Source organism: Laetiporus sulphureus (assembly GCF_001632365.1).
Source record: "Laetiporus sulphureus 93-53 unplaced genomic scaffold LAESUscaffold_4, whole genome shotgun sequence".
NCBI classification, from domain to species: domain Eukaryota; kingdom Fungi; phylum Basidiomycota; class Agaricomycetes; order Polyporales; family Laetiporaceae; genus Laetiporus; species Laetiporus sulphureus.
In genome coordinates this window covers 31,899-57,493 of record NW_024468513.1, presented here as the reverse complement: position 1 = coordinate 57,493, position 25,595 = coordinate 31,899, and the positions used below count along the sequence as shown (strand labels likewise).

The 25,595-nt window shown below is 53.2% G+C and overlaps 13 protein-coding genes across 13 annotated transcripts; 7 read left to right on the top strand and 6 right to left on the bottom strand.

Annotated features, from left to right (window-relative positions):
- Nucleotides 1–554: 554 nt before the first annotated feature.
- Nucleotides 555–731, top strand: LAESUDRAFT_720930 (uncharacterized protein; the record flags this gene model as incomplete). The annotated part of the gene is made up of 1 exon (XM_040907923.1): nucleotides 555–731. A coding segment is annotated over one exon (177 nt), but the record flags the coding sequence as incomplete, so codon positions are not given.
- A 667-nt stretch (nucleotides 732–1,398) lies between these two features.
- Nucleotides 1,399–3,967, top strand: LAESUDRAFT_671893 (DHS-like NAD/FAD-binding domain-containing protein). Its single transcript, XM_040905476.1, has 3 exons — nucleotides 1,399–1,628; nucleotides 1,688–1,815; nucleotides 2,263–3,967. The coding sequence occupies exons 1-3, from the start codon at nucleotides 1,487–1,489 to the stop codon at nucleotides 3,874–3,876; spliced, it is 1,884 nt and encodes a 627-aa protein (XP_040768335.1). The 5' UTR covers nucleotides 1,399–1,486; the 3' UTR covers nucleotides 3,877–3,967.
- A 27-nt stretch (nucleotides 3,968–3,994) lies between these two features.
- LAESUDRAFT_809548 (uncharacterized protein) lies at nucleotides 3,995–5,304 on the bottom strand. The gene is made up of 5 exons (XM_040914147.1): nucleotides 5,225–5,304; nucleotides 4,818–5,164; nucleotides 4,710–4,763; nucleotides 4,621–4,651; nucleotides 3,995–4,565 (listed from the first exon to the last, which is right to left on the bottom strand). Exons 2-5 carry the CDS (start codon nucleotides 5,046–5,048, stop codon nucleotides 4,120–4,122), a joined length of 762 nt encoding a protein of 253 aa, XP_040768334.1. The 5' UTR covers nucleotides 5,049–5,164; nucleotides 5,225–5,304; the 3' UTR covers nucleotides 3,995–4,119.
- Nucleotides 5,305–5,460: 156 nt separating this feature from the next.
- On the bottom strand, nucleotides 5,461–6,249 carry LAESUDRAFT_747302 (uncharacterized protein; the record flags this gene model as incomplete). The annotated part of the gene is made up of 4 exons (XM_040911465.1): nucleotides 6,191–6,249; nucleotides 6,045–6,125; nucleotides 5,698–5,975; nucleotides 5,461–5,524 (listed from the first exon to the last, which is right to left on the bottom strand). Exons 1-4 carry the CDS (start codon nucleotides 6,191–6,193, stop codon nucleotides 5,461–5,463), a joined length of 426 nt encoding a protein of 141 aa, XP_040768333.1. The 5' UTR covers nucleotides 6,194–6,249.
- A 445-nt stretch (nucleotides 6,250–6,694) lies between these two features.
- LAESUDRAFT_809546 (uncharacterized protein) lies at nucleotides 6,695–9,045 on the bottom strand. Its single transcript, XM_040914146.1, has 4 exons — nucleotides 7,605–9,045; nucleotides 7,521–7,553; nucleotides 7,330–7,460; nucleotides 6,695–7,272 (listed from the first exon to the last, which is right to left on the bottom strand). The coding sequence occupies exons 1-4, from the start codon at nucleotides 8,940–8,942 to the stop codon at nucleotides 7,146–7,148; spliced, it is 1,629 nt and encodes a 542-aa protein (XP_040768332.1). The 5' UTR covers nucleotides 8,943–9,045; the 3' UTR covers nucleotides 6,695–7,145.
- An 873-nt stretch (nucleotides 9,046–9,918) lies between these two features.
- LAESUDRAFT_643540 (uncharacterized protein) lies at nucleotides 9,919–12,859 on the bottom strand (the record flags this gene model as incomplete). The annotated part of the gene is made up of 8 exons (XM_040903793.1): nucleotides 9,919–10,708; nucleotides 10,769–10,887; nucleotides 10,937–11,071; nucleotides 11,130–11,323; nucleotides 11,376–12,106; nucleotides 12,441–12,505; nucleotides 12,564–12,592; nucleotides 12,646–12,859. The coding sequence occupies 8 exons, from the start codon at nucleotides 12,857–12,859 to the stop codon at nucleotides 9,919–9,921; spliced, it is 2,277 nt and encodes a 758-aa protein (XP_040768331.1).
- A 360-nt stretch (nucleotides 12,860–13,219) lies between these two features.
- LAESUDRAFT_720925 (uncharacterized protein) lies at nucleotides 13,220–17,026 on the bottom strand. Its single transcript, XM_040907922.1, has 4 exons — nucleotides 16,683–17,026; nucleotides 16,442–16,631; nucleotides 13,971–16,378; nucleotides 13,220–13,907 (listed from the first exon to the last, which is right to left on the bottom strand). The coding sequence occupies exons 1-4, from the start codon at nucleotides 16,747–16,749 to the stop codon at nucleotides 13,408–13,410; spliced, it is 3,165 nt and encodes a 1,054-aa protein (XP_040768330.1). The 5' UTR covers nucleotides 16,750–17,026; the 3' UTR covers nucleotides 13,220–13,407.
- On the bottom strand, nucleotides 16,575–17,266 carry LAESUDRAFT_339426 (uncharacterized protein). Its single transcript, XM_040902084.1, has 2 exons — nucleotides 16,683–17,266; nucleotides 16,575–16,631 (listed from the first exon to the last, which is right to left on the bottom strand). The coding sequence occupies exon 1, from the start codon at nucleotides 17,166–17,168 to the stop codon at nucleotides 16,815–16,817; it is 354 nt and encodes a 117-aa protein (XP_040768329.1). The 5' UTR covers nucleotides 17,169–17,266; the 3' UTR covers nucleotides 16,575–16,631; nucleotides 16,683–16,814.
- Nucleotides 17,267–17,359: 93 nt separating this feature from the next.
- On the top strand, nucleotides 17,360–18,414 carry LAESUDRAFT_720924 (uncharacterized protein). Its single transcript, XM_040907921.1, has one exon. It carries the CDS (start codon nucleotides 17,504–17,506, stop codon nucleotides 18,080–18,082), a length of 579 nt encoding a protein of 192 aa, XP_040768328.1. The 5' UTR covers nucleotides 17,360–17,503; the 3' UTR covers nucleotides 18,083–18,414.
- Nucleotides 18,415–18,568: 154 nt separating this feature from the next.
- LAESUDRAFT_671878 (HAD-superfamily hydrolase) lies at nucleotides 18,569–20,659 on the top strand. Its single transcript, XM_040905475.1, has 13 exons — nucleotides 18,569–18,782; nucleotides 18,831–18,883; nucleotides 18,943–19,028; nucleotides 19,092–19,110; nucleotides 19,173–19,241; nucleotides 19,298–19,419; nucleotides 19,473–19,526; nucleotides 19,578–19,626; nucleotides 19,687–19,974; nucleotides 20,030–20,163; nucleotides 20,226–20,239; nucleotides 20,299–20,313; nucleotides 20,366–20,659. The coding sequence occupies exons 1-13, from the start codon at nucleotides 18,689–18,691 to the stop codon at nucleotides 20,536–20,538; spliced, it is 1,170 nt and encodes a 389-aa protein (XP_040768327.1). The 5' UTR covers nucleotides 18,569–18,688; the 3' UTR covers nucleotides 20,539–20,659.
- A 54-nt stretch (nucleotides 20,660–20,713) lies between these two features.
- Nucleotides 20,714–22,879, top strand: LAESUDRAFT_720920 (uncharacterized protein). Its single transcript, XM_040907920.1, has 7 exons — nucleotides 20,714–21,054; nucleotides 21,114–21,676; nucleotides 21,736–22,141; nucleotides 22,203–22,306; nucleotides 22,363–22,459; nucleotides 22,508–22,553; nucleotides 22,606–22,879. The coding sequence occupies exons 1-7, from the start codon at nucleotides 20,819–20,821 to the stop codon at nucleotides 22,783–22,785; spliced, it is 1,632 nt and encodes a 543-aa protein (XP_040768326.1). The 5' UTR covers nucleotides 20,714–20,818; the 3' UTR covers nucleotides 22,786–22,879.
- A 93-nt stretch (nucleotides 22,880–22,972) lies between these two features.
- LAESUDRAFT_339231 (uncharacterized protein) lies at nucleotides 22,973–24,462 on the top strand. Its single transcript, XM_040902083.1, has 4 exons — nucleotides 22,973–23,434; nucleotides 23,495–23,542; nucleotides 23,605–23,950; nucleotides 24,007–24,462. Exons 1-4 carry the CDS (start codon nucleotides 23,025–23,027, stop codon nucleotides 24,244–24,246), a joined length of 1,044 nt encoding a protein of 347 aa, XP_040768325.1. The 5' UTR covers nucleotides 22,973–23,024; the 3' UTR covers nucleotides 24,247–24,462.
- On the top strand, nucleotides 24,432–24,799 carry LAESUDRAFT_720919 (uncharacterized protein). The gene is made up of 2 exons (XM_040907919.1): nucleotides 24,432–24,496; nucleotides 24,564–24,799. The coding sequence occupies exons 1-2, from the start codon at nucleotides 24,460–24,462 to the stop codon at nucleotides 24,710–24,712; spliced, it is 186 nt and encodes a 61-aa protein (XP_040768324.1). The 5' UTR covers nucleotides 24,432–24,459; the 3' UTR covers nucleotides 24,713–24,799.
- Nucleotides 24,800–25,595: the final 796 nt, after the last annotated feature.

Below are 25,595 nucleotides of genomic sequence, written 5' to 3'. Positions count from 1 at the left end.
TCAGCACCGAGTGGCACCTGAGCATAACCATACATAGGTAATATTGTCATCATCATTTGTGATGTCCAAGCTGACTACATGCTAGGATATTACAACACCATGGCCTTGTTCGGTGCTTCAACGTTTGGCTATGGTATGCTTCTTTACTATGATTGTATGCTCATCCGACTGATGTCATTGTAGTAGCAATCGATGATGCCGGCGGTCGACGCAGAACCTCCACTTGTGGGGTCTGCGTCTTGAGCTAGTCACACGGTGCGTGCGCCGTTTTCACCCATATAGAGAACTTGTTAATGATGTTCTCGCATGCAGGTATCTTTGACTTTCCAGTTATCGCGCTCTGGCTCTGCTGAAGTGCACTTATGCACATCAGTGATCCAGAGCACAGGCTGTGTGTCTCTTTAATGAGTATTGCATATGCTACTGTACCATATAAGACCCTCTAGCATGTAGTAGCCTCAGGAGACAATAATATATGATTTTGTGATTTTTAATGTGGATATATGCATGCCGTAGGGTACCGGGAGCGAGCCACGAAGAACAGAGCAATATCCATGAACGTACATTGCAAGGATATCTGGCTGGATATTGCCAAAACATTGCATGGATTTCCGTTAAATCCTGGCAATATCCTTTTAAATATCCTGGCAATATCCTTGAAGGATATCGCCAGGAAATTCGGGATATTCCTGCAATATCCTGCCGTGGATATTTGGCGTGATGTGCAGTGTTTGTAATTGTCCCCAGTCATGTGCTCTGCTATGCCATCTTTCTGTGGTGTCTGTTCATGTATTCAAAATTAAAACTGATCACTGATGTTCCTCTGCTATGCCATGTTTCTCTGATAACTGTTATTTGAAACTGGTGCTCATCACCAACTTATTCAAGTTTCAAATAACAGAATGAAATTTGGCTATTTCTATACTGTCCTTGCTCTGCTTTATATAATCCCTGAGCTGCAGTTTAACTCTTTTTCAGTAATTTGTGCATCATTTGTTTTTAGTGCTGCTTATCCCATTGATTTGTTCCACATCACCATCAGGCTGTGTCCTCCTCATTGAGCATTATCCTTCATTGAATGAAGGCATCCAGTTCATTGCATGACTCTCTACAGGTACCACACAACCACATCAACTTGATCTGCAGCCATACATAGTCCATGATGTGGCCTATATTGCTGTTCAGGTCTGACCTGATAATGAATGCCATCATATACACTGCGTTGCTCATATTGTCGTATCATTATCCTTCCCCACCTTTCTGCGGTGCCTGTTATTTGGAACCGGCGCTCGTCGCCTCTACACCCAAGTGCGAGCGCCGAGAAGCACATGACCCAGATCTCGATGCAATGCCTTCCGCAAACGGACCGCGCCACCCAGTTTGCACGAACTCGAACACACCGCGCACACCGGACACGACCAGCGTCCCCTTTCCGACGGCCATCGCCATTGCCTCATCGCCTGCCCGCGCGGGTGTCCTCAACTTCATGACGGTCTTCGTCCCACTGCAGGCGTCGTCGCCGTTTCCGCAAGCACCGTCATTTCTCATGCCTTCGCCAGAGCCAGCCGCACATGTCAAGAAGGTCGTTAAAGCCGTGATGAAGGCGCGCAGGATCGCAGTCGTTTGCGGTGCGTGGCGAACGTTGCGCACGTTTTCAAGCAAGCGATAATTTTGCTTTCTCTTGTAGGTGCTGGGATCTCCGTGCAAGCAGGCATCCCGGACTTCCGCTCGTCTGACGGGCTGTTTCAAAGCCTGAAGAAAGACAACCCAGCCCTGAGCTCCGGGAAAGACTTATTCGATGCATCAGTATTTAACGTGAGTGTTTTTGAGACCGCGATGTATTCTCGTGCACTCTGGTGTATTCCGTCTCGATGACGACTCCTGGCATTGTTGTGGTGTACGAGTTGCGATGTAGCCGGAGGCATCCCACGGCTTGTCGGTGAGGCGACAGGTCAAGCTCAGGCTCTCGTCTTATAGATGAGTCCACGGCATCTCTCATCTTTATAGCCCATCGCAGATAATCGTCCAACGGTCGCCCCACGAAAGCCAAACCTACTGCCAACAGGCGTATCGGGACTATGCGTGTCCGATGCAATCAATTAACAGACGGAGGCTGTTCTGCAACGTGGCGCGAGCGGATAATATGCCGTATGGGTCTTGTCACCTGCTCCTCGCTACATGGAGAGATGTTTGCGCATACGTCAAGCTCACCTGTACAGATTTGTCATGTGCAGACGTAATGCTGACGTTAATTCGCCACAGTCCGAGGGCACGACATCCATGTTCTGTCAAATGATAGCCCAACTGTCTGAACTCTCTGAGACTGCTGTACCGACCTCCTTCCACAAGTTGCTTCGTGTGCTGGACGACCGCCGACGTCTTCTCCGCGTCTACACGCAGAACATAGATGCTCTTGAACAGAAATCAGGCCTTACCTTCGGCGTCCCCGAGGTGGACTGCAAGAGGTACAAATATCGCTCGACGAAGGGAAGGCACGATGTTCCTGAGGATCCTGGTCCTTCCACTGCCGTTGAGCCGCCACACATTCGACTTCTCACTCCGCCCATGGAGACTCCCCGATGCATACCTTTGCACGGTACGTTGCAGTCGATGCATTGCCAGACATGCACGCACTCGTTCCCGTTGCGAGAGTATCTACCTGCGCTCAGCGAGGGGAGACCGCCGTATTGTCCCGAATGTACCGCCGTCGAGGAGACTCGCCAACTGGTAGGCAAGCGCTCGCGAGGAGTAGGGAAGTTGCGTCCAAGCGTTGTGCTGTACAACGAGATGCACAAGGATGGTGAAGAGGTCGGCGATATCGTGAGGCGAGACCTCATAGGTAGCTCCAAGGGAAAGGGGCGAGCGGGCGCAGACCTACTGTTGGTAGTGGGTACCAGCTTACGGGTGCCCGGAACCAAGAGGATTGTGCGAGAATTCTCCAAAGCAGTCCATTCTCGTCCATTGCCTTCGAGCGGCTCACAGAGCGAGCATTCTACCACCGAGATGGGCCTCGCCACTCCTGCGCCATCGCCACGCCGTTCTCCTGCGTATGAGGAAGAGGCACCTATTAGAGTCATCTATTTGAACCTCGACTTTCCGGTACCTACGAGAGAGTGGGATGGCGTATTTGACGTCTGGATAAGAGGAGATGCGCAGGAGTTCGCGCGGATGGTACATGAGGAACTGGAGAGGGAGGAAAGGGCGAAGCAGGCTTCTGCAGAGAGGAAACGGCGAAGGGAGGAAGCTGCATTGGCGACAAAATTAGAGGAGAGCTTGCAGGTCAGCAATGCGAGCGGTACCAAGAAGCGAAAGGGTGGCCCTCAATCGGAGGCACGTTCATCATCTTCATCGACGAAGAAACGCAAGGTGGCGCCGTATAAACCTCAGATGTCGAAGCGGCCGAAGGCCAACGTTGCGAAGGTTAGCGAGAATGCCCGGTTGATCCTGCCCGTCGTGAAGAAGAGCAGACCACAAGCGCGCAAGACAAAACTGACGATTAGGATTCCTCCGCGCCCCGAGGTGCTGATCACGACTGTGCCACCCAAGCTGAAGAACTCTATGTGCAAGAGTCCCTTGCCTACGCCTCCTGACTCCCCGCTGACACCGATACCGATGTCATCGCCGAGGCCGCGGCATAGCAGGACTCCATCCTCGGGTTCCGGCACATGGAGGACTGCTGGACGGAACATCCCTCAACATGCTCCATACGAGAGGACCGATGCCCGTACCGGGTCGCGACGAGGCAGCTTTGACTGGGATGATCGAAGCTCTCTGACTGAGCTGTCAGAGTCGGACGAAGACGCGACGAATGAGTCCGCCGAGTCGTACTTTCCGACAATTCGTTGTGATGCCCGTCGACATGGACCAGGTGGATAGTAAACGTTGATACACACTTACGGACTGTATATTATAGTCATCGAACGCTTATCGTATTTTATTCTGTAGCTATTGTGTACTATATGCCCACATGCATCGATGTTTTTTTTTTTTTTTTGAGTACTATTTATATACCGCCGAAGGCGGTCGTAGGTGTGGGTACAAAGTGGTGTCTACGGCGGACTGGGCGCACCCAGGATCGGATACAGGGCATGCATAGCAGCACGATAACAAAGAAACCCCTCAGCCTGGGTCCCAGGGAACCAGCGAGGTCTTGGTGAATGCATCCGTCTCCGTGAGGAACGCCGCGAGCTTTTGTCGAGCGTGTTTGGAGGCGAAAAGCCGCTTGAGTCGAATGGGATGTGCAGGGTTGCCTAGATGGTGGCGACTGTGGGTGTAGAGCGGGCAGTGGACGAGCAAATGCTCGCGTGTCTGTAGGTTAGTGGTGCGGCACTGGCACTGTGTGGATTCTTCTGCCATGAAGCGATGGTAATAGCTACCGACGTGACCATGCCCCATGAGCAGCTGGACAAGTCGGCACTCGACATTACGATGGTCTTCGTTCTTCTTGAAGTAACGATGCAAGGTTAATTTAGGCTTGGTCGTGACACAGATAAAAGCATCATAAGCCGGATCTGAGTTTTCCAGATGACTGATTCCGGCATTACAGCACATATTGTAACTGCGAGCTTCTCATTTACTTTCTTCAGTACCAGGCTCTTTCAGCGATTCGTGCCGACTTACCTTTAAGGGGGGCGGCAGTTAGTGCGACGGACTGCACGCAGCGGAACAAGTGCCCAAGTGCCCAGGGAGGTGGCCGGCGACCACGGCACTGAACTGGAGCTTTCCAGCAGCGGCCTAGCACGCCGTGGCGACTGCGTTGCACCCTATGGCATTGAAATTAGCGTCGTCTGGGACGCGAAGGGTCAATATAGGCGTACCGATCTGGCAGAAGCCATAGGCGGTGGGTTCTGCGCCAATATTGCTATGGCAAGAAGCAGTCCAACGAGGGCAACGACGGAGAAGTTCATGAGTGCGCCAGAGAGGGGCTTGAACTCGATCGTGAACGAGTCTGACCATCCTGACAGCGCCGTACCTACGACAAACACCGTGCTTCGCACCAGAAAATGCCGTGATATTGTGTTGCAAGGTTGTCCGCCGATGGAGGCCATAGACGCAATGGGAACAAAATTTGTTAGGAGCTGCGAGCAGCAGGGTGTGAAGAGGTGGAGAAACGCTTAAGCATAGTTCAAACGCTTGCAGTATTTGTGGCATTCAACCTAAAGGCCTAAAAGTTTCGCGACGATCCTGAGCCATACGCATAAGTACCGAGAAGTGGTGTGTTTACCTCGCAGACCTCTTGCCTCATGCGGAGGTTCGCATTTCGTGTCGGACGATGGAAGGTTCGTTCGCCAAACAAGTGCGACGCGCTGAATCGCCGCCTTCGATGCAACCAAGCGACATAACCTTGCCAAATTCGGCGCGTGATCCGGTCTGCTCCGGTCATTGATTATGCATGGGGCCCCGCAAAGGCTTGACGTTGATTGATGCATGATGCATCGAGTTGCGTCTTTAATTACAACACTATTGACTGCATTGAACACCGAACAGACTCCACCAAGCGATTCTCAACCTGCTCGACCAAGAACTGCAAGGAATGTCAGAGCACCACTTTCAATCAAACGCAGTATGCTACGCGCGCCCGGTGGGCATTGTCGAACTGTCCACTCAGGTTCTTATCGATTTTGCTAGCAAGTACTGACGAGTCGCATCCGATTGAGGTATTCAGGAAGTGAAGGTATCCTCCAAGCTGCCTCTCACATTATTGCTAGGCCGTCATTAAGTGGGCTGCATCGAGGCCTCCACGCGGGCGTTACCATCTCCGTACCCGTCTCCCAGCCCGCCCCAGTCATCTCAGGACCTTCTCTGGTCCCGGCGCCCTGGCGAGCCTTCCTGCGTCCGAACCCCCATCCTCGTCTCCTGGCCCTCGTTGTCGTCCCTGCCCCTACCACCCCAGGCCCTCCTACCCCCGCTCCTGCTCCCCGCGGCGGCCCACAGCACGCCTCACAGAAGCCGCAGCACAGGATTGCGGCGATCAGCTGAGCGCCGTGCCAGTGATTTCAGTCCGAGAAGCTTCGAGGAAAGTCAATTTCCGACGCTACACTCACACATGCGAGGCCAAAAAAGACCAGCTCGAAGACGCCGATCATAGCTGCCACAGTTCCGACAAAGAACGAGATGAGGATGCCCTGGTCGGATCCGCGCATGGTTCAGTGCTTTGCACTAGTCAGTATCGTTTGAACTGTGTGCTCACCATGATGATTATGATCGAGTGCGCAGATGAATCAGTGGGTCGTTTATGTTCGTGAAAAGAGGATAAGAGGGCAACGAACGTGTATGCTCTTGTCCGCTTGTACGCCCATACATTTTATACTCTCTCCAGCGCTGCATGTTGAGCCACATTTCCTGACGGGAAGCCTGAGATGTCAAAAGAACACTTGAAATGTCTTGGACATATCCTTGCAACAAAACCGTCCTAGACCTTCTATCCCCACGCAGACAGCCGATCGGAGTTGGGTAGGCTTCAGTACGACGATAAGGGCCCACGCCTCCCTATATAGTACGTGAGCATCCTCATTTGTGCTTGCGTCTTTTGCTAACGTAGCCATATAATTCCACTGAGACGTACGTTCACGATGCCAAATTTCGAAGGAGGATGCTCCGATGAACCTATTCTTGCGCATGAGGACCCAACAATCCTCAGTGCAGCGACGTCGATTCCACACCTAGCAGGCTGCTACGGAGAAGGGTGGTGCGTAAAAGTGGGGCGCTCCAGCATACATCACGCTACACGTCCACGCGGATATCCAGATATCATAGCGAGATGACCAGCGTCACGTTGTATATAGTGTACGGCATTACACGAGGCAGACCCGGGGACGAGTGATAGCACCTGTATAGTACGTAAAAAGTCCAGAGGGACGCGAACAGATTACCCTAAACAAATCTAAGCGCCCAGTGACGAAGAGTATCCGTATAGATATAAGGAACGAAGTACTGATACGACGGTAAGTTAGTCTGACAGGAGGCAATCAACCTTTATAGGTCGGGTACAGTTGGGGGAAAGGGGGGTTTGTTTGAGTAATGACGGGAAAGAATGTAGGATGAGGGCATGGTAAAGTCTATGACAAAATTGCATAGGCTGAGGAAGCGTCCGTGGCCACACACTATAGATACGGAGAACCAAAGTCGATATGCTACTCTGTATATCATGGAATGCGTCCCGCGATGCGGTCCTGGACAACCTGGACAACAGTCGGTGCGTAAACCGGGATCTGGGTGCCTTGGAAGCCTTCTGGATAGTTTGGCCACAGCTGCTCGGGATAGGTGTGATACCTATGTGATATGCTCAGCTCAGTATATGATCATACGGGATCGAAAATGGAGACGTACGTATCATTCCAGACGGCGACGTGCCGCATCCCGAGCGCCGAAGCTGTCCATTCATAATCGTGCGCAAAACCTTGCGGATAGAAAATCTCGATGATCGTCGAGATGGGCGTAACCGGCATCATAATCAAGTGCTGCCAAAAATGCACATCAGCATACACGGAAGCGAGGAAGACAAATGATTCCCCCCCCACCGAAAGGCCGTTCCCGTGCACACCGATCAAAACCTGATGCAGCGGCGTTAGCAGACGTCTTCCCGATAACTCGGCTGCCCTCACCGTCGTGCGCGCGACTATCTCGAGCTGTTCCTCCTTCGTGATCCGTTCAGCCTGCATCACATTCAGCTCCCAGCCGTGACTCTTGCACATCTCCGTCAAAGCGTCCACCAGCGCCACATGATCAGCCCCGATCAAGTGTCGACGAGAACCCTGCCTGCTGACATAGGTCACCACGACGGGCGTATCGAGCGGTGCCGCATTGGCAGCATGCTGCTGGGGCGACGTCCTCCCCCGCGCAGACGCCGCCGCGTCCACTCGCACGCCAATGTCCATCGTGCGTTCACCTACACCAGCGAAGCGCAGGACGGACCGCCTGACCGGCTCCCACCAATACTTCGCCAGCGTCCCAACCTTCTGCGCGTGCTCGAGCGCCTCGCCTGCGATGCGCTGCGTCCGCGACCCACACGCCTCCCCGCGGAACGCGGCGGAGCGGTCCGTGAGCAGGACGGTGTCAAAGTGCCATGCGCGCGCGGGATTGTTGGACGCGGTCGCGGCTATCCGGTCCTCCCAGTCTGTCTCTGTTTCGACGGTGATGGATGGGAATGCCGCGCGGAGGAAGTACGCGTTGAACCCGGGACGGTCCCTCCAACCGAGTGTGTCAGCATGTGAGAAGATCATGCGGTCGAAAGACGGCGCCGTCGTGACGCCTGCAGACGACGAATCCACCACCGCGTTGAATGCACCAGACCAGAACGCCCAGGCGCCAAACAGCAGTTCAGCACAGAAGTGATAATAGTGGTCTAGGAATTGCGGCGGTTCGTTCACGAGGACCGTGTTTCCCTGCACAGGCCATAGGCGGTTGCGCTCCCCCACGGTGGGGTCGCCTCCCCATAACTGACGCGCCTCGGTTGGGGTAAGGAAGTCCATCTCGTCCGCTGTGGGCATACGGGCTGCGATATTTTCTGGTGTGTTCTCCGCCGAAAGACCGGTTGATGTCATGAACATGATGTCAGGAAATGACGAGGCTGGGTGAGAGGAGACGATGAACAGTGTGCCGTTCGACATGTACAGATTGCGGAAGACAGTCCATCCAGGAGCCTGCGACACTATCGTAGTCTCAGGGAAGTCGTAGGCGAGATCGACCGTCGGGATGCCTCCCCCCTTTTCAAGGACTGCCTGCTCCACACGTTCCTTCGGCGAATTCGTGTCCTCCAGCTCATTTTGGCCACTGAGGGAAGCGTTAAACTCCTCCATGAAGTGCGAGCTGACCTGCGTGCTGACGATTATGGAATTCGGCGGCTCCTGGTAGCCCATGAAGACGGATGCCAGATGCATGGTCGTTGCACCGAGGAGGATGAGGACCACATCTCGCAGAGAACGCGTCCGGGGAAGACCCATCGTGTGAGCGATCGAGTGAAACCCAACAGGGAAAGCCTACGAGCGGAGGGGCATGAACAAGGGAAACGAAGGCCGCTGTGGATTCTGTCTGCTTTAAAGTGTTGGAATCCATCGCAAACCGCTTTGACACCTTCCGTATCGGGATGAGCGGGAGATTAAAACCTCGTTCATGTGACCAGATTTTATCTCGGCGTGGGGTTCGCGGCCTTGATTTTGGCGTTCCGAACAGCGGAAAGCTTCAATCGGAGCATCAAATCATGTGCCTGACCGTTGTGGCTCGTGCGCATCGCCAGAGCCTGGCCACTCTCCACGACTCTTGCATTGATAGTGTTCTAAGATATTCATCATTTCGCTACCTTCGACATACGCGATGCTGTTGAATCTGATGCTGCCGTTGTTCTAAAACGCAGGCAGAAATCTAGAGGTTAGCCGTAACCATCCAGTTCCCCCTAGTCTCCCCGAAGACGCCTGATGATGCCAAGGCGGATGTGTAGCGACTCTGACGTGCAAGGGGCGTTACGGTTCGCCACCCCCTCCTAGCCGGCACTCTTAGCTGTGGCATAGTCTCCCCGCTGATGTGGCACCAGGCCCCTCACTGTCCATCGTGCGATGCGGGTTTAGGACGCATTCAGATTTCCCGACCAAATACCGTTCTCCGCGTTCTCAGTGCTCCCTGGGGTTTTGCAATTCGTCATTTTCGCATTCTCTTGTGCGACCGCTATGCTGCGAATTTCGTCGAGGGTAGCAAAGTGATCCAATGCGATCCATAAAATCTTATGAGTTCTCCTGTTCAAGCGATCGAGCAGAACCTGTTGTGGTCGCCTGGAACGGCCTAGTCAATGTACTTTGTCGATTTAGAGTTGTAGTGGACATGCCAAGGATAAGCAAGACGAACTCCTCTCGGATGAGTTGGCCCTTCACATGCACACTCTGCGCGCCATGCTGAGTATCTACACCCAAGGACACAACTTCGCTATCACGTATCCGAGAAGAATCCCAGCAGGCCCGCCCACTCTCCCACACCAGGCTCCTGCAGAACGCCGCTCGACAACTTCTTGAGGCGCACTTTGACGAACTCCTCCAAGAATAAGGTGGGCTCCTTAGCCCCGCTGTGCAGGAACTCGCGAACGTGCATCTCCCACTTCTTGATCAGACAGAACTTGGCCTCCCCTGACATAAGGTATGTCCTCCTGCAGAACGGCGGCAGGCGCTCTCGGTATGCCATGATGGCAATCTGTGCAATCCAGTAGTACGTCAAGGCCTGTTCGAGGAAGCGCGGGACCCCGTCCGAATACGGCGGCGAATCTGGCGAGCCCAACCAGCTTTGGAGCCAGTTGTGCAGGGTGGCCTGCAACGCCCATAATCGTTTTTCGCTGATGCGGTTGGCATGCTCAAGGAAAGCGTCGCCGTCTGTCGCGACCCCTGACAATCGAGACTCGATGTCTTCCTCGAAGAACTGGCGCAGAATCGCGTGGATGACGACGAAATGTGCAAAAGGGGAGAGTACGGGTGCAGGGTGGAGCGAATCGCCCGCATTCTCCAGCCGCGCATAAGTTCCCTGGAGAGAAGGACCGCGAAGGCGCTCCGAGATCTTTCCGTACGGCGATGGTTTTTGGAGGATCGAAAGCCACTCCTCTGCTGTTGTAGCCGCCCATAGAGCGTTCTCACAAGGGAGGTCGATGTCGAACTCGGATGTCACGTAGGTGGGACGGAGATCGTAATACAAGCAATGACAGCCATCGTGCAAGTACGAGAACGTGAGAGCCCTGCATGCACACCGATGTCAGCAAGGAATGCTACGTGAAAGATGATAAAATGCTATTCACCTCTTAGCAGTTTCTCGAACTGCCCAATCGCGCCAAAGTCGATCGAGTGCAGATGGATCTATGGTTTCCGGCGCTGTCCACTTCGAGATCTGTTCGCCGAAATCACTTAAACGAATCATCTACGAGACCTTCAATACCGCTTGAATATGTCCACATGTATGCACGTACCATTGTTAAGACTCCATGATAAACAGTTGAAAGCGTACGTTGCTTCGAGGTTTGGTGGAATAAACCCAGAGTTTGTAAGAGATCCACAGCGAGGATGAGTTCAATTTGACGCTCCCAATCGACGGACTCCTTTCCCTGTATACAGGTTAAGCAATATTGCCAATGTACAACCCACATAATATAGATAACTTACAAACTCGACGATGAGTTCGTCTCTCGCTTTCGCAAGGACCGAACTGATGAATTGGTCGGCAGCACGTGTCTTGACATACAATGCGCCGCACGCTTGCATGGCTGCAAGCAGCAGCGGCGATTTCCCCTCGAACTTGAAGGTAGCTGAATGAATGATGGGCATGTTTGGCAGATATGCGGAGAAGAAGAGATTGACTGCAACACCGCTTCAATGAGAGATCATTACGACGGTAGCAGAGGTACGTACGGTAGGACTGAAGATCCGCAGATGATGGGCTGTTAGAAACACTGGATGTCGACGATAGAGAGGCACCGTAGCTATTTCCCGGCGTACTTTGAATTGATGTTATATCTCGATTGTTAAACAGATGACTGGGCAACAGTGTTTTGTCGACATTGGTTGAGAATGGAATATATGGATGAAGTTCGGGTAGCGATTCGTCACTCCTGGTCCTATCACTATAAGAACTAGGGAACATCTGATGGCTCGAGTTGAAGATATTATCGAAGAGCCCGTCAAACATCTCGCTCGCGAAAGGGTCGCCGGACATATTCTCCGGGGGTAGTATTTGTTGGTCTATTAGAGCGAACATGGAGCTGCTGTCGATCATAAAGTCGACCGAGCCGGTGGAAACAAAGGAAGGGAAGGCGGGTCCCAGCGAGAAATCATCCCGGTCGTCCTGCATCGCGAACGCCCGCAAACAGTCGTCTTGACCTGATGATGAGCCAGAAGAACCGGGACTCGTTGCAACCAATAACGAGGAATCCGCCATCGCAAGCGGTCCGGCTAGGAGGTCGCCTATATCTAGCATTTGTTGTTTGACTGCGCGAGATCCCGACGCAGCAGGGGCACCGTTCACGTAAATGCAGTCACGACTACGGTTTCTACATTTTGAACAGGGTTGTTGCAGATCGCACTTCACCTTGGAGTCGGCGCAGGCTTGACATGACCTTCGTCGAGAACGATTGACGTGGCCCCTTCACACAGAAACATGTCAGATCATGCACGATGCGATGTCAGATAAGAACACAACGCTCCATCGACAGCATTGCACGCACACTATTGCTTCATGCAACAGAACCCGTAGTTCCCAGCTTCAATTGCCCCTCGCACATCGTCCAAAAGAAGCGAGACAAAGAAAGCTTCACACACTCGCTCGATCAAATTGTAACCAGGTGCTGGATGGCATTTAAGGCGCATATATGCAGCAAACTCGAGCGATCATGGCTTGGAGAGCTGGCAATTGACAAAAGCTCGAAACAGCAGCTCTCTTGAAACCCCCAAGGATGGTGAATTGCTAATGCCACTTACTGATCGCTGCAACTGCGTTTGTGCCTCGTTAGGAGGTCGCTCCTGGTAAACTGAGAATGGCATCTCTAGAGACAGCGCAGCTCGTTAGCCAAACATCTGACCCGCAGCACAGCGTTTCCTCACATCGCACTCGTGCAGTTTCTCCCTCGTGTCTGAATACGATCAGATCAGCAAAAACGTGGGGTCGAAGATAGGAGAGACCTACGCGTCCGTATGTGACGGCTCAAATGAGTTGTACGAGTGAACTTTGCAGGACATATGGGGCAGAGCTTCGTCTGGGGCACCGAGGGCACATTGCCTTTGTGTCGCCGAATCCTGGATGAGATACCGTCCCTCTTCACTTCTATCGTCCCCTGAACATCGGTCGTACTCGTCGATGAATTGAGCGAGATCGTCGACTCCACGAGCTTACTTGACATGATCAGTTCTGCTTGCTACCGAGCTTGCGAGGAGTATGTGTATGTGCGGTACGCTCTCCGAACACTGCAGAGCAGCTTTTATGCGTGCTTAGGAGATGACGTGGGGGGTGCGCGTCCGCTGCGCCGACGGCAGTACTAAGCGGACGGCAAACGCCAGGACAAGTCAGTCAGCGAGAACTCAGCGAGCGACGCTTAGCGCCAGGCGTCTGTGCGCGTGGCGGTGCAATGAATGGTGTTACATTGAACGAAATACAAGGTACATAGGCCGCCCTGCGCCCTCACATACTGTACATATCGCGAATGCTCCGAATAACCTGACAGAATAATGAGCAACCAGTGATGAGTTGTTATACAATGCCCACGCTTTTCGTACATATGAGAAATGAAAGACAACAGCAGAACGAAGCACAAAAGCAAAAAACATACAACGTTCGGCGAGCGATAACAATTCCCAATAGCGATCGGTCAGACACGGGTAGAAGCCTACCCTCCGATGCCTCATCGGAGTCTTCTCCCTCTTCACCACTGCCACGCCCCCACTTACGATTTCATTTCCCTTTCAAACTTTGCACGAAACCCTTAATTCCTGCAAACCGCTGTTTATGACCAAGCTGGCTTCGCGAACCCGGCATCGTGTTCTGCCACGCATCGGGAGACGCGAATCCCATCTTGGCCAGCTTCGTGGCACGAGCAACTTGTCGTTCCTTAATGGTCAAGCTCCTATTCGGGCTGAGGAACGTGTCTTGCGCAGGTGCAGTCGATACTCGCGAGAGCGGGATGCCAGCGAGCAAACTGGAAGGCCCGAAGATGTCGCTCTCAGGATCAGGGGTGCGCGAACGGCACAGCCTGGGCCTCGAGTCGGCATATGTCTCCGGATTAACATTGAGATGCGACCCCTTCGGGGGTGTTAGCGAAGAGACGAAGTCGCTGCTGGACCGCACGTCCGACAGGGCTGCAGTTGTAGCGACCTGAGACCCGGACGTGGGGAGATAGTTAGTCGATGGCAGTGACCCATCCTGTCGCGGCGGTTGGAAAAGCTCTGATCCAGCTGGGCAAGGGGTACGCATCAGCCACACACATCACCCGTGATGGCAACCAATATATGCTTTACCTGAGCCAGTGCTCGTATTTGGTCTCCTTGCTCTCGTTGGTCTCACCGTATTGCTGTACGACTTCTCTTCCAGACTAAACTTCCTATCCAGCCTGCGCATAATGGAGCTCCTGTCTGCATCTTCATCTGGGTATTCTGGCACGCCATGAGACATACGGCTCGCGCTGCGAGCGGTCGACGTGCTCGTCTGGCGCTCCTCCTCCTCCTTGAACTTCCGCTCGATAGCCAAGCTCTCGCCGTACGCAGCAAGAGCCGCGCTCAACGGGGTCCAGCCGATGCCATTTCCTTCGCCTGCATTATAGTCCGTCTCAAAGATATCTTCCATGTCAAGGATGCTGCGCTGAGCACGCTGCACCAACGCCTCTGCCTGGGCGTGGGTCGATATCGAGCGTATGTCAATGTCAAGAGCAGCCTTCAACTTGGAGGATCGATCTACGTCACGCAAACTCGACGGCGTCCGACGAACATGGTGGCGTCCACTTCCATCCGAGTCCAACGCGGGATACTCCGGTGGCGTAGAGCCATTCGAGGAACTGTATGGCGTGGGGAGCTGTGCACTGGTCTGCCCAGGGGTGGTGAGATAGCCGCTCGTCGTCGTCGTACTCATACTACTCATCGAATCGCCCCGCAGCCTGTTCTCGTTTCCATGAGCGCTGGCGAAATCTGCGACCATCGGCGAGTCGACATCCTCAGGCGGCGGGCTGGTGATACTGAACGGGTACTCAAACTGAGCCGAGGGTATAACTGCGCCGGGCGAAGGCAGCGGTGAGGACGGCGTCCGGGTCGGAAGCATAGAATGTTTTTTTCTCCGACCTTCCAACTTCAACGCGCTCAACTGGGTATGCAACGCAAGGGTATCCGATGTGTCAGCGTTGGCGTCAGAAGACATGCTTCCCGGCACCACAACTATGCCGTACTGCTCGTCTTCGTCTTCATCCTGGCCCAAAGCGCGCGCCGACACAAGCTCTTCGACCTGCTCGGCTATACGTCCCGTCGGATCGACTTCCGGAGTCCTTCCCAGCGGCGAGCGGGGACTGTCTGGAGTGATGGAACCACAGATAGAATTGATACTATGGACGGACTTGAGGCCCCTCGCCGGACTGTGGCTTGCCTGTCGATGCAAGTTGTGGCGCTTGGATATAGCGGAAGCCGCGGAGAACGTCGAATCAAAGCGAAGAGCGCGTGCTGAAGGTGGTCCCACGGAGCCCGAGCGACGCATGCCTATCTGCGCTTGCTCGGAAGAGACCGATCTATGGTGTGGACGCAGGATGGTAGGTCGAGTCGACTGTCGTCCAGTGCTGACAGTGGCTGCTGCACCGCTAGCTTCGAGTGACATGAAGCTCGCTGGATTCGAGTGGGCCCTCAAACGATCATCCGATTGTGCACGATGCAGAGCAGTCGAAGGTGAAGATTGCAGCGTGGTCAGCACATCGCCTGCGCTGTACAGTCGTCCACGTGCCAGCTTGCAAGTGCTAATATCAACGGGGGAGCCGTCTCCGGATAGATCGACAGCACTGTTCGATGAAGTGTCGGTGGAAAATGGTGAAGTGAGGCCTGCAAATTGTGAAGGGACAGGAGATGGAGACGAGGACTTCAACGTGCTGGCTTTGTTTGAGGACAGGTTGCTAGATGAAGTATCGGGAGTGGCAGCATCGCTAGCACTCTTCTTGAATAGGTTGAGTAGAGAAATTTTGCCCTTCACCTTATGGGCTGCATTGTCTGCATCTGTATCAGCAGATCGAGGACGCCTCGTCTTCGAGCTGTGACTATGCGACTGTGGCATGGAAGGGTCTGACTGCTGGGAATTAACTACGTCAGGAAGTGATGGTCGACGTGCGAAGTGATCGGCCCCCGTAGTGGGGGTCACAATGGAGTGAAGAGAAGTATCGCCTAATGTCTCCGCTGGCATCACAGGAGACGCAAGAATGGTCTCAAGGACGTGGACAGGTTCGTCTAGATGAGAAGGCGAGTGCACGTGTGAAGACGACGGCTTTAGCATGTTGAGGGCATTGTCAATGGACTTCTTCACACGAAGCCTCTTCCTTCCTGCGCATATGCGGCAATCGAGGTTTCCACAATACGGATGCGTCTCGCCAGGAGTTCCCGCACCCGAGTCTCTGTTCTGAGAAAGGGTGAGTTCGTCTTTCGCCCTGAGGTCCCTGTCTTTGTTGTGCGACCACTGTTGGAGCACATCGGCGCATGCTGCGAATCCGTTCTGGCGGGCCAGCATCTCCGGAGTCGTTCCGTGCTTGTCGGCACGATCAGGATGCGCTCCATGCATAAGCAAGATGAGAACAATTGAGAGGTGACCATTGGCACATGCAAAGTGCAGCGGAGTAGAACCAGAAGTCCCCACAATAGGCTGTGACCCATCGCGACTCTTCTCGCTCGAATATCGCCGAGGCAATCTGTACATCGATGTAATTTTTTCTCGATCTCAATCAATCAGGTGCATGTCAGTTGTGGCTCACCGTGGCGCATTCACATCCGCTCCTCTGTCAATCAAGAGACGCACTACCATGTCGTTGCCCCCGGAGCACGCAACGTGCAGCGGAAGCACACCGTCGAGGACAGAGTTGATGGGTTGCCCATGCTCGAGGGCATATTTCACCAGTCCCAGATTACCGTTAGCAGCCGCAGAATGCAGGCCGAGGTGGGGAACTATGGAGGGTTGTCAGTGACGGAGAGTCCCTAAACGGTGACGCGACGCACAGTCTATTGTGACATTGTATTTCGCCTGGATCGCTTCGGTCCGTTGAGGCCTTGACACCACAGGCATGATGACTAGAGGGTTCGGGTTGGAGCACTGCTCAATACTAGGGCAAGATAAATGGAAAGAGGTGGCTAAGTGTGCGTGTGATGACGCCTGAGCGAGGATGCCTTGATGCCGGGGTTCCTCTTCTCTCCTTCAGTGCGTGAAGCAGTCCAGAACGGAACGCACGCCAGGAAATGAGGGTTGGCGTGACTCTGGCTGGCCAGATGGGCGCAAAGGCCTGCCTCGAGGGAGAGGGCGTGTCCTACAGGGTGACGGGGCGGAAGAGGGAGCACGGCGTTCAGAAGGAAGGAGAGGAAGAGGAGGACCCGTTCAAAGAGGGAAAGCGGGCGGCTATCGGGTGACATAAGCTTCCGCTGGACAGATTCATGCTCTCGGACCTGCCGCTTTAATCGTTCAATTGACTTCATTTCTGTAATATCCATCTCGTTGCTTCCCGCCCGCGTTGCTGCTGCTACCCCTTCAGCCTAACTATTTCCGCACCGCAGAGCACACCCATGTCGCTGGTGGGTCCTCGCAACGATCTGTGCGTCCCCAAACAATAGCAGCGCCTTCTTTTTCTCACTTTCTCCGGATCCAATATCGGCGTCCCGTCTTGTTTGGAATGCACTAACAACTCGTCTATAGTTCATCTATCCTGCGCGAGGCAAGGCACAGTGCGCTGTTGCACAGCACTGGCTGTGATCCCTGCGTTTGATCGATTCCGATGCACACGCGGTGTTCGGCTTCACCCGTGCCAACATAGCATTTGTCTTGCACCATGCACAACGACCGCACAGCTGCACCACACTCATCTGATGCAGACTTGAGTTTGATGAAAGTCCTCTCGTTCAATTTGTTGGTCAAGACCTGGCAACTTGGAATCATGTATTCTTTGAATAAACGCCGCTTGGCATCATCATCAAGATATACAGAAAGGGTCATTGAGACCATTATTTGGCCGGTATCATTCTTGGAGCTGTACTTGGTGCGCGAGCGTGGAATCGGTGCTACTAACAAGTCCCTGCCCATTGTTGCCAAAGGGATGCGGAGAACAGGTGCCCACTGTGATGAGTGTCCTGATTCATCACCCGCCATCGGAGGATATATCACCGGTTCGCCACAGCATTTGATGCATCGAAGTCCTTGTGGCCTTCTGACGCTCCAAGGCCGCGTCGACGTTCGAGCAGCAGTAATACGTGCTTGGGCAGCAGTAATCTCCGCGGTGCGTATCTCATCTCCCGATGAAGCCGGGGATATGCATGCATTTGACCTCATTCACATGCAGAAGCTAAGCTATTTCTGCACTACACAGATATCTGCTTCTCGAAGCGGAATTGGTGATGATCTTGCGCATTGACACTCAGGCCCGGTACCCCAGATGGTGTGTGAATTGCATGCTGAGAACAGCCTCGACCCACTTAAATCAATTCGTGCGCGCCTCCTCCCTGATCTGCTTATTACTCAAGATGCGCGCCCAAGACTGCCTTGTTTTCTTACCATTTGACACGCGTAGTTTGCCAGGGCCCAGCTCGTCATCAGGGTCATGCGTGTTACGAGGGCGATGATCGAAAGACTGGTGGGAACGGGAGACGCTCAGATAGATTAAACTTAGAGCTTGCATAATATCCGGAGCTCTACAGGCTTGGAGCTGTATGGCTAAGCGCTGAAATTTGAAGTTATGAGGCATGTGCATGAATGCAAGAAGTTCTAAGTCCATATATCCCTCTGTGCATGCTTCGGTTCGAACATGCTGAAGCATTATTGCAGCCTCGAAGCTTCGAACACTTCCCCAGTGCCACCACGATGGTGACGCGATCAACGTGACCGCGTTCTCCTGATCATGTGCCGATGGAGATCCGATCGAAGGAGGAGGAGAAGCGCCAGTCTCAAGAAGACGTGCTCGCACCAAACGACAGTCACCAAGTCTTATCTGCGCAAAGTACGCGTCGGTTAACGGATACTTATGGATCAGATCTGGGTTTCCTCTCTTCACGCTTGGAGGGCACAAAGGTGTCGGCTTGTTTTCTGCTTGAAGCCCTTCGCCCGGTCGTACAAGAGTGGGTGCGAAGTTTCCTGTAAAGCCTGCCTGTCTGAACTTGACACAGCTATCGTGCATGCCAAGAAGTCTGTGCCGCCTCTCGCGTTTGCATTTGACATCGTACGTGTGCTGTCTGGGAATTCGGAGTCATAACCGCGACTCACTTGGCCACTTGCAAGGATGGTGTCCTCCTCCGCGGAGCCAAGGTCATCCCAGCGGCCAAGCGCGCTCTGCAAATTCTAGAAGGAGAAAATTCAACAGGAAGGTGCGCCGGTAGCATGTGCACAGTGCATCGTGTCTAGTGGCGTGTTGATTGATTTGATGGAAGCAAGATCCCCTACATTCTGGTCGGTGGCATATTTGTCACGCCCCATTAGTTGTGTGATCCTTATAACATTTCCTTAATCAGATTACCAATGGAGGCGGGGAAAGCGAGGCTGATCGATGCCGGAAACTGACTGAGGCACTGGGGTTTCACGTAAGTTGCGTCTCCTCGCAATGTGCGATCATTTCGACAATTCACAATGTCTCTAGATCCAAGAACGCCAGTTTGTACAGTCACATACCGTCCTGAAGTCTATTGTATACAAGTATGCCGACCTTCCAGTACTAGTTCTGGGTGGCATAAACGACGAAGTTCGCAAGGTTGCAGAAGGGTACGGCTGTTATCTCCAAGCGAAGCAGCTGAATATTCACTCCTTCCCTCTAGATATGGATTCAAACGTGCATATACGACGCTTGATGTACTGGCGTGGAACCCATCGTGCGTGTCTGGCGCATGCACTTATTTACGTTCGAGGCCTAACCATACCAGAGTCTGGCCATTCCACGATCTCACCCCATCCGAGCGAGAGTCAACCAAGGTATGACTGCTTCCGTTCGAAGCGAGGAGATGTGCGTCTTTTCAAACAGATGATTCTCAGGCAGTGGATTTCTCAAAAATCCCTATCGCTGCGGGTTTTGTCTTCCACGACCCGCGCAACTGGGCACTCGATATACAAGTCATGTGTGACGTCTTCCAATCTGGCGGGGTCATCGGGGCACCGTATACAACGACTCCCACGAGCGGACAGACTAGCGATGCTTACGGGCACACGGGGCGGCGCCCAGAGCTGATATTTTGCAATCCTGACATCCTGTGGAAGTCGGGTTTTGACCAGCCCCGGCTAGGCCAAGGTGCGTTCCGGACGGCGTTTCAGGCTGTGTTCAAGGCGAGTTGCATCCGCACGTTTAGTGCCTCGTGGGCTTGCCTAACCGTGTGTGCAGACGCTCACGGGTTCCGAGTACCCGTACGTTCAATTCGGCAAGCCCACAGAGGCGACGTATAGGTTTGTAAAGAAGGTGGTGCAGGACAGGTTCAAAGAGCTGTATGGCGATGTGACGAACGAGCAACCACGAATGTACGTGCGATAATGTCTCATTCTTTCTTGCTAGCTAACGTTCCTGTGCATTGCAAACACAGGTACATGATCGGAGGTGCGTGGCACTTGGCGCAGTTGATCCCGTCATGTTCCGCCTTATGCCATAGCCCTTAGACAATCCAGAATCTGGTAGGTCCCGCAGCCTCTAATCGCAAAAGTTTAATCTCACGGATGGATCCAGATATCGCCGGAGCAAATGCTGCCGGTTGGTCTTCCGTCCTAGTGTACACAGGCGTGTATGATCCTAAGCGCGGGCCGCCAACGTACAAACCGACGCATGAGGCGGAGGACGTCGAAGAGGCTGTGAAATGGGCAATCGAGCATGAGACGTCCAAGAAGAACAGCTCGTACTGATCGAGATTCGCTGCAGGTACCAAGGCCTACGAAGCTCGGTCGGGTAATGTAGTTAGATAGGATAGTGCGATGTAGTATTGCGATATTTATTAAACCGACGAATGCATATTGCTGAGCGTGCTGTGGCGCCACTCGCAGTGGCGCGATCGATCTTCAGATTCTCCATGCCCGCATTGCCAGATCAAGGTACCTGTTCTCTCGCCTGCTGCTGCTACCCATCGAATTTTCGTTGTCGTTGCTATTCGGACGATCATCGAGCGCAGTGACATTTTGCGCGCAGATGGCTGAACTGGGACGAAAGTCAAGCGAATCGATACAAACACCTCCTCATGCGGCTCACTCGACTCTGGAAGAACAGGCATGGCGTGAAGAGCTACAGCTCGGAACAGACCTGAATTTGTCTGCTCCACCCGCTGTATCCGAGCATGAGGTCGCTGGTGCAGGCGAGACTGACGGTGCTGCGCCGCCTCTGGATAGGAAGGCGCTCATATTGCTGCTCATACAACACTTTTCAAAGTGATCCGTCCTACTTTCGCTTGCATCGTTGCAAGGAGTCTCACGACCGATACATCTAGCTCGTGGGGCCTTCGTACCGCAGAGTTTGCTGTGTACTTGTTCCTCATCACGCTTTTCCCGGACACACTGCTTCCCGCCTCCCTCTTCGGCTTCCTGACCACAGGCACTGCAATCGTTTTGTCAGGATGGGCGGGACACCAAGTGGACGTGCGGCACAATCTGTGGCTGATACGCGCATGCATTGTGATCATCAAGGTTTCTGGCTGCGGTGCATATGCGGGTTCCCTCGGATTGCTGTACCACAGTGGTCAGGGATTGGCGCACTATTGGTCGACTGCATTCGCCGCTGGGATGTTCACCGTCATCGTCATTTGCAGCTGTGTCCACAACCTTGCGGGAGTTGCCATCTCCGTTGCCATTGAGAGGGACTGGGTGACGATCATAGCAGACGGGTCGTCTGTGCATCTCACTACCATCAATACGTACATGCGCCGCATCGACCTGCTGTGCAAGCTGCTCGCGCCGCTGTTTGTCTCCCTCCTCACAACCACTGCGTCGTACAGGTTTGCTGCCTCTTTCCTGTGTGGAGTCGAGGCAGTGTGTATGGTATTTGAGCTACTGTGTACGTCTTTTCTCGCCACTGCGATTATTTATGCGTACAATAACACGGCATTGAATCAGGGATTGCGGTGGTTTATCGACGCTTCCCCGCGTTGAGCGCCGCCCAAGCAGCTAAAGATGCTGCGCGATCAGAGAGCCCTCAGCGTCAGCAATCGGCTCCCAATGTATCTGCATTGCACTCTTTCGCTCGCCGGATACGTTCATACGTCCTCAGCGGTCTCTCGGACTGGAAAGAATTCGTTCAACACCCAATCTTTCTGTCTTCCCTTGCAATCTCTTGCCTATACTTCACTGTCCTCAGCTTTGACGGCACGATGATTAGCTGGCTCAAGGCCGAAACATACAGCGACCCGTTCATTGCGGGGATGCGCGGGCTCAACGTCGTAGCAGGACTCATCGGCACGTTGGCGATGCCGTTCTTGGAGCGCAAGCTGGGCCTTGTGCGTGCGGGCAACTGGAGCATATGGTATGCATTGGACTTGCGTCTCTTCGAGTGCACAGCATCTTACTATTACTTAACCCGTAAGGTCGGAGGCACTTTGTCTAGTGCCTGTTGTTATCTCTTTTTACGTCGGTGAACCGCCAATCGGAAAGCAAGCGCCTGCATGGAACGAAGCTTTGCTCTTCGGAGGTTCGTGACGGTACACTCATGTATGTGCAGACTATACTGATGGGCGTACTTGACAGGGATGATGCTATCGAGGATTGGCTTGTGGGCGTTTGATTTATGTCAACTGAAGGAACTCCAGATGGCGTTGTCTACACATCCCCGTCGAAATGCAATGTCAGTCTCGTTCAGTTTCAGGTGTAGCATTTACTCACTTGTCTTCAGCTCTGCACTTCAGTTCTCTTTGCAGAACGTAGCAGACATGCTCAAGGCGAGTTTCTTCCCGATGTAAAACAGTTCTTTAGCTGACAGGGTCTTCACAGTACGTCCTCACAATGATCCTATCACGACCGTCTCAGTTCAGGATCGCTGCATTGACCTCCTTCGTGAGTGTCGTGATGGGTTCAGTGACGTATCTGGCGTATGTCCGCAGAGAACGCGGGCATATTCTGCACAATAATCTCGGAGAGATGATTCCGCTCTTGAACTGGAAGGCGCGGTAGTGCCTGTCACGTTCATCAATGCTGTCGGTGTAGCGATCTAATGGCAATCCCAATCATGGTTTAATTCGCAATATGAGATCGTCTCTTGAGTACGGTACTTGAAATGCCTGAATCAGCGACAGTACTTCAGCGTTCATCGAGCGACATGGTGAAAGATAGCAACTAAGAACCTGTCTCATTAGACGCCCAAAGCCCTCGCTCTCCTTTCGCCATCGCCGTCTTGCCTGAGTCGACCGCTGATGCTCCCTTTGCCCGTAGTTGTACCGGCGAAGCGACGGCTCAGTGGGACTAGCGTCAGGAGGCACAGAGATGTCTTGCTCGCTCGTGCTCGCATAACGAATCTCGGTCTCTTGCTGCTCGGAGGTTTCACCGCCCTGTCATTACTGCTGAACTTGAGATACTATCTCTTCCCTGCGCCCGGTGCGACATGGCATCGTCCTCGCCACCCACGACCGCCTTTCAGTTTGCTGGCGACCGTTCCGCACAGCGATGCATTGTCCCTCCTGAATCATCTTATCATCGTTCCTTGTCACGGTGTTTGGCAAGGCCATGATCCGCTGAAGAGACTGGATGAGGATGATTGGATACTGGAGGATTATCAAAGAGGCGGTGGGTGGGTCTCTGCGCTGAATGGGCATATCGTCACTGCGTGGGTGCTGCTTGCGCTTTCGTACATATAACTGCCCATTTCATGACCATAACATTGTAGAGTGGAGTTGGCGACTGCAGATGAGAAGTCGCTGCTGGTATTCAGTGGGTATGCATGCAAAATATCTTAGAGTGCTCTAACCCCTAATATCTTACCATTTTCCTCCCCAGTGGCCAGACTCGACCTATGTCAACAAGCACCGAAGCCGAGTCCTACCTGCGACTGGCATTTGCTGCTGGGATGTTGCCGACCTCGTCAGATGTCTCATCTAACCTTCTGCGCGCGACGACGGAGCAATACGCGTTAGACTCGTTCCAGAATCTTCTCTTCTCTATCGCGCGCTTTCATGAGTACACAGGCCGCTATCCAGAGAAGATCACTGTAGTTGGCCACGAAATCAAGAGGCAACGGTTCTTCGAACTGCATCGTGCCGCTATGCGATGGTCCAGATCGAGATTCCACTATGTCGGCATAGATGCTGAGGGCGAGGAAGGACTGAAAGCCTACGAAGGCGAGGTACGTGTAGGAGGCGCTTTCTGTAGGACGCCGCATGCTGAGTTTTCCTCTCGAAGAAATTGAACGGCTATCTGCCGTATTCTGTTGACATTTATGGGTGTCACGACTTTCTGCTATCGAAACGTCGCTCACGGAACCCCTTCAAACGGTTCCACTCCTACTATACTTCTTCGCCCGAACTCGCTTCCCTTTTTGATTGGTGTCCAGACACCGCCGATGGCGGTCGGGCCGCGCTATTCCATGGACCTCTCCCTTGGGACTATCTTCGACCATCCATCATGGACGCAGGCTCATGATGCCTCCGTCGTTTCGATACACTATGAGGACTTTTAAGCTTATTGCCACCATCCTTGTCACGCTACATTGGGAACTTCATCTATATGAAGTGTACATTCACACTGATTCCACTAGGCTGATCCTGATAGACAGACAATAGAACTTCAGCTACGTAGTCACTTTGTATGGCGGTTCACAACTTGAAGCCAGTTGTTGGCCTATTGTTGCATAATATGCGCCAATACAACCTCGATCTCCGTATTCTAAGTGGTCCGCGAGTCGAATGCTTTTTTTCTATTACTATTGCCATACGGAGCGCTGATGGCCTCTCATTTAGGGATTACGAAACGATGGAGATCCGTCGTGCCTTCGCAACGTCAACAGGAAAAGGAATCTGTGATAATGATCCGGGCTACAATTGATCAACAACGCTTATTCGAATCTCCGACGGTCGCTGCATCCCTGCTCCTCCATCACCATCTCTAGTAGGATCCAGGTACTGAGCTAGATCGTCTATCCATGAAAATGGTGCACATGCCACCACCGGGACGAGCCCGGCGTGCAACCTTCTGCCCATCGGCCCTATCAGACCTCCATGATGATCAGATCCGAGCCATCAACGGAATGTCGACCAGCGGGAGCTTACTTCCGCGATTCTACCGTGTCGTCGTTGCATTGACTCGGCTAGCTTACGGTCCGAGTGAATCGAGCATGTCTCGGGCTTCAGGCACTGATGTGTGCGTCCGAGTCTCAGTTTGTTGATCGGCGGTCATGACCACCTCCTAAGTTCCGAGTCCCAGCCTGAGTAGCTCTCAGTATTCACAGTGTGTATATGATGGGGCGCAATTCCGTCCTCAGGCGACGTCACGCCTCTCTCCGAGGTGAGTATGTTGATTGAGCTCGTTTCAAGGTCAGACCTCACTGCTTGGCGGAATTCATCTTGCTTACTTGTTAAACAGTCAGTGAAGTGCAAAGCCCGTAAATCAATGCTTACCTAATCATCTGAGGTTCCTCCGTCCGAACAAATGTGTCGCAGATGCAAAAAAGTGACCATCTAGACTCTACCAGAATGCATGTGAACGCCCTGGGCGGATCCTGTTCCCGCGTCCTGAACGTTTGCAAGAGTCCCAGTGCAAATGCCTGGAGTTGAAACTCAAATCCTGTGCTCTACATTAGATAACGCTATCCCCATTTGTGCTGAGACTGATGGAACGACCAAAGGACATCCAATGCATATGCTTCTATGGGGCCCAAGGCCGCAACAATCACGGTATGCCGACCTGCTACATCAATGAGGTTTTTCTCATCAATGCTTACGAAGTCCGTCGTTGCCGTTGTATTGTATTTAAGCCAAGAGCTCAGCGCTGGA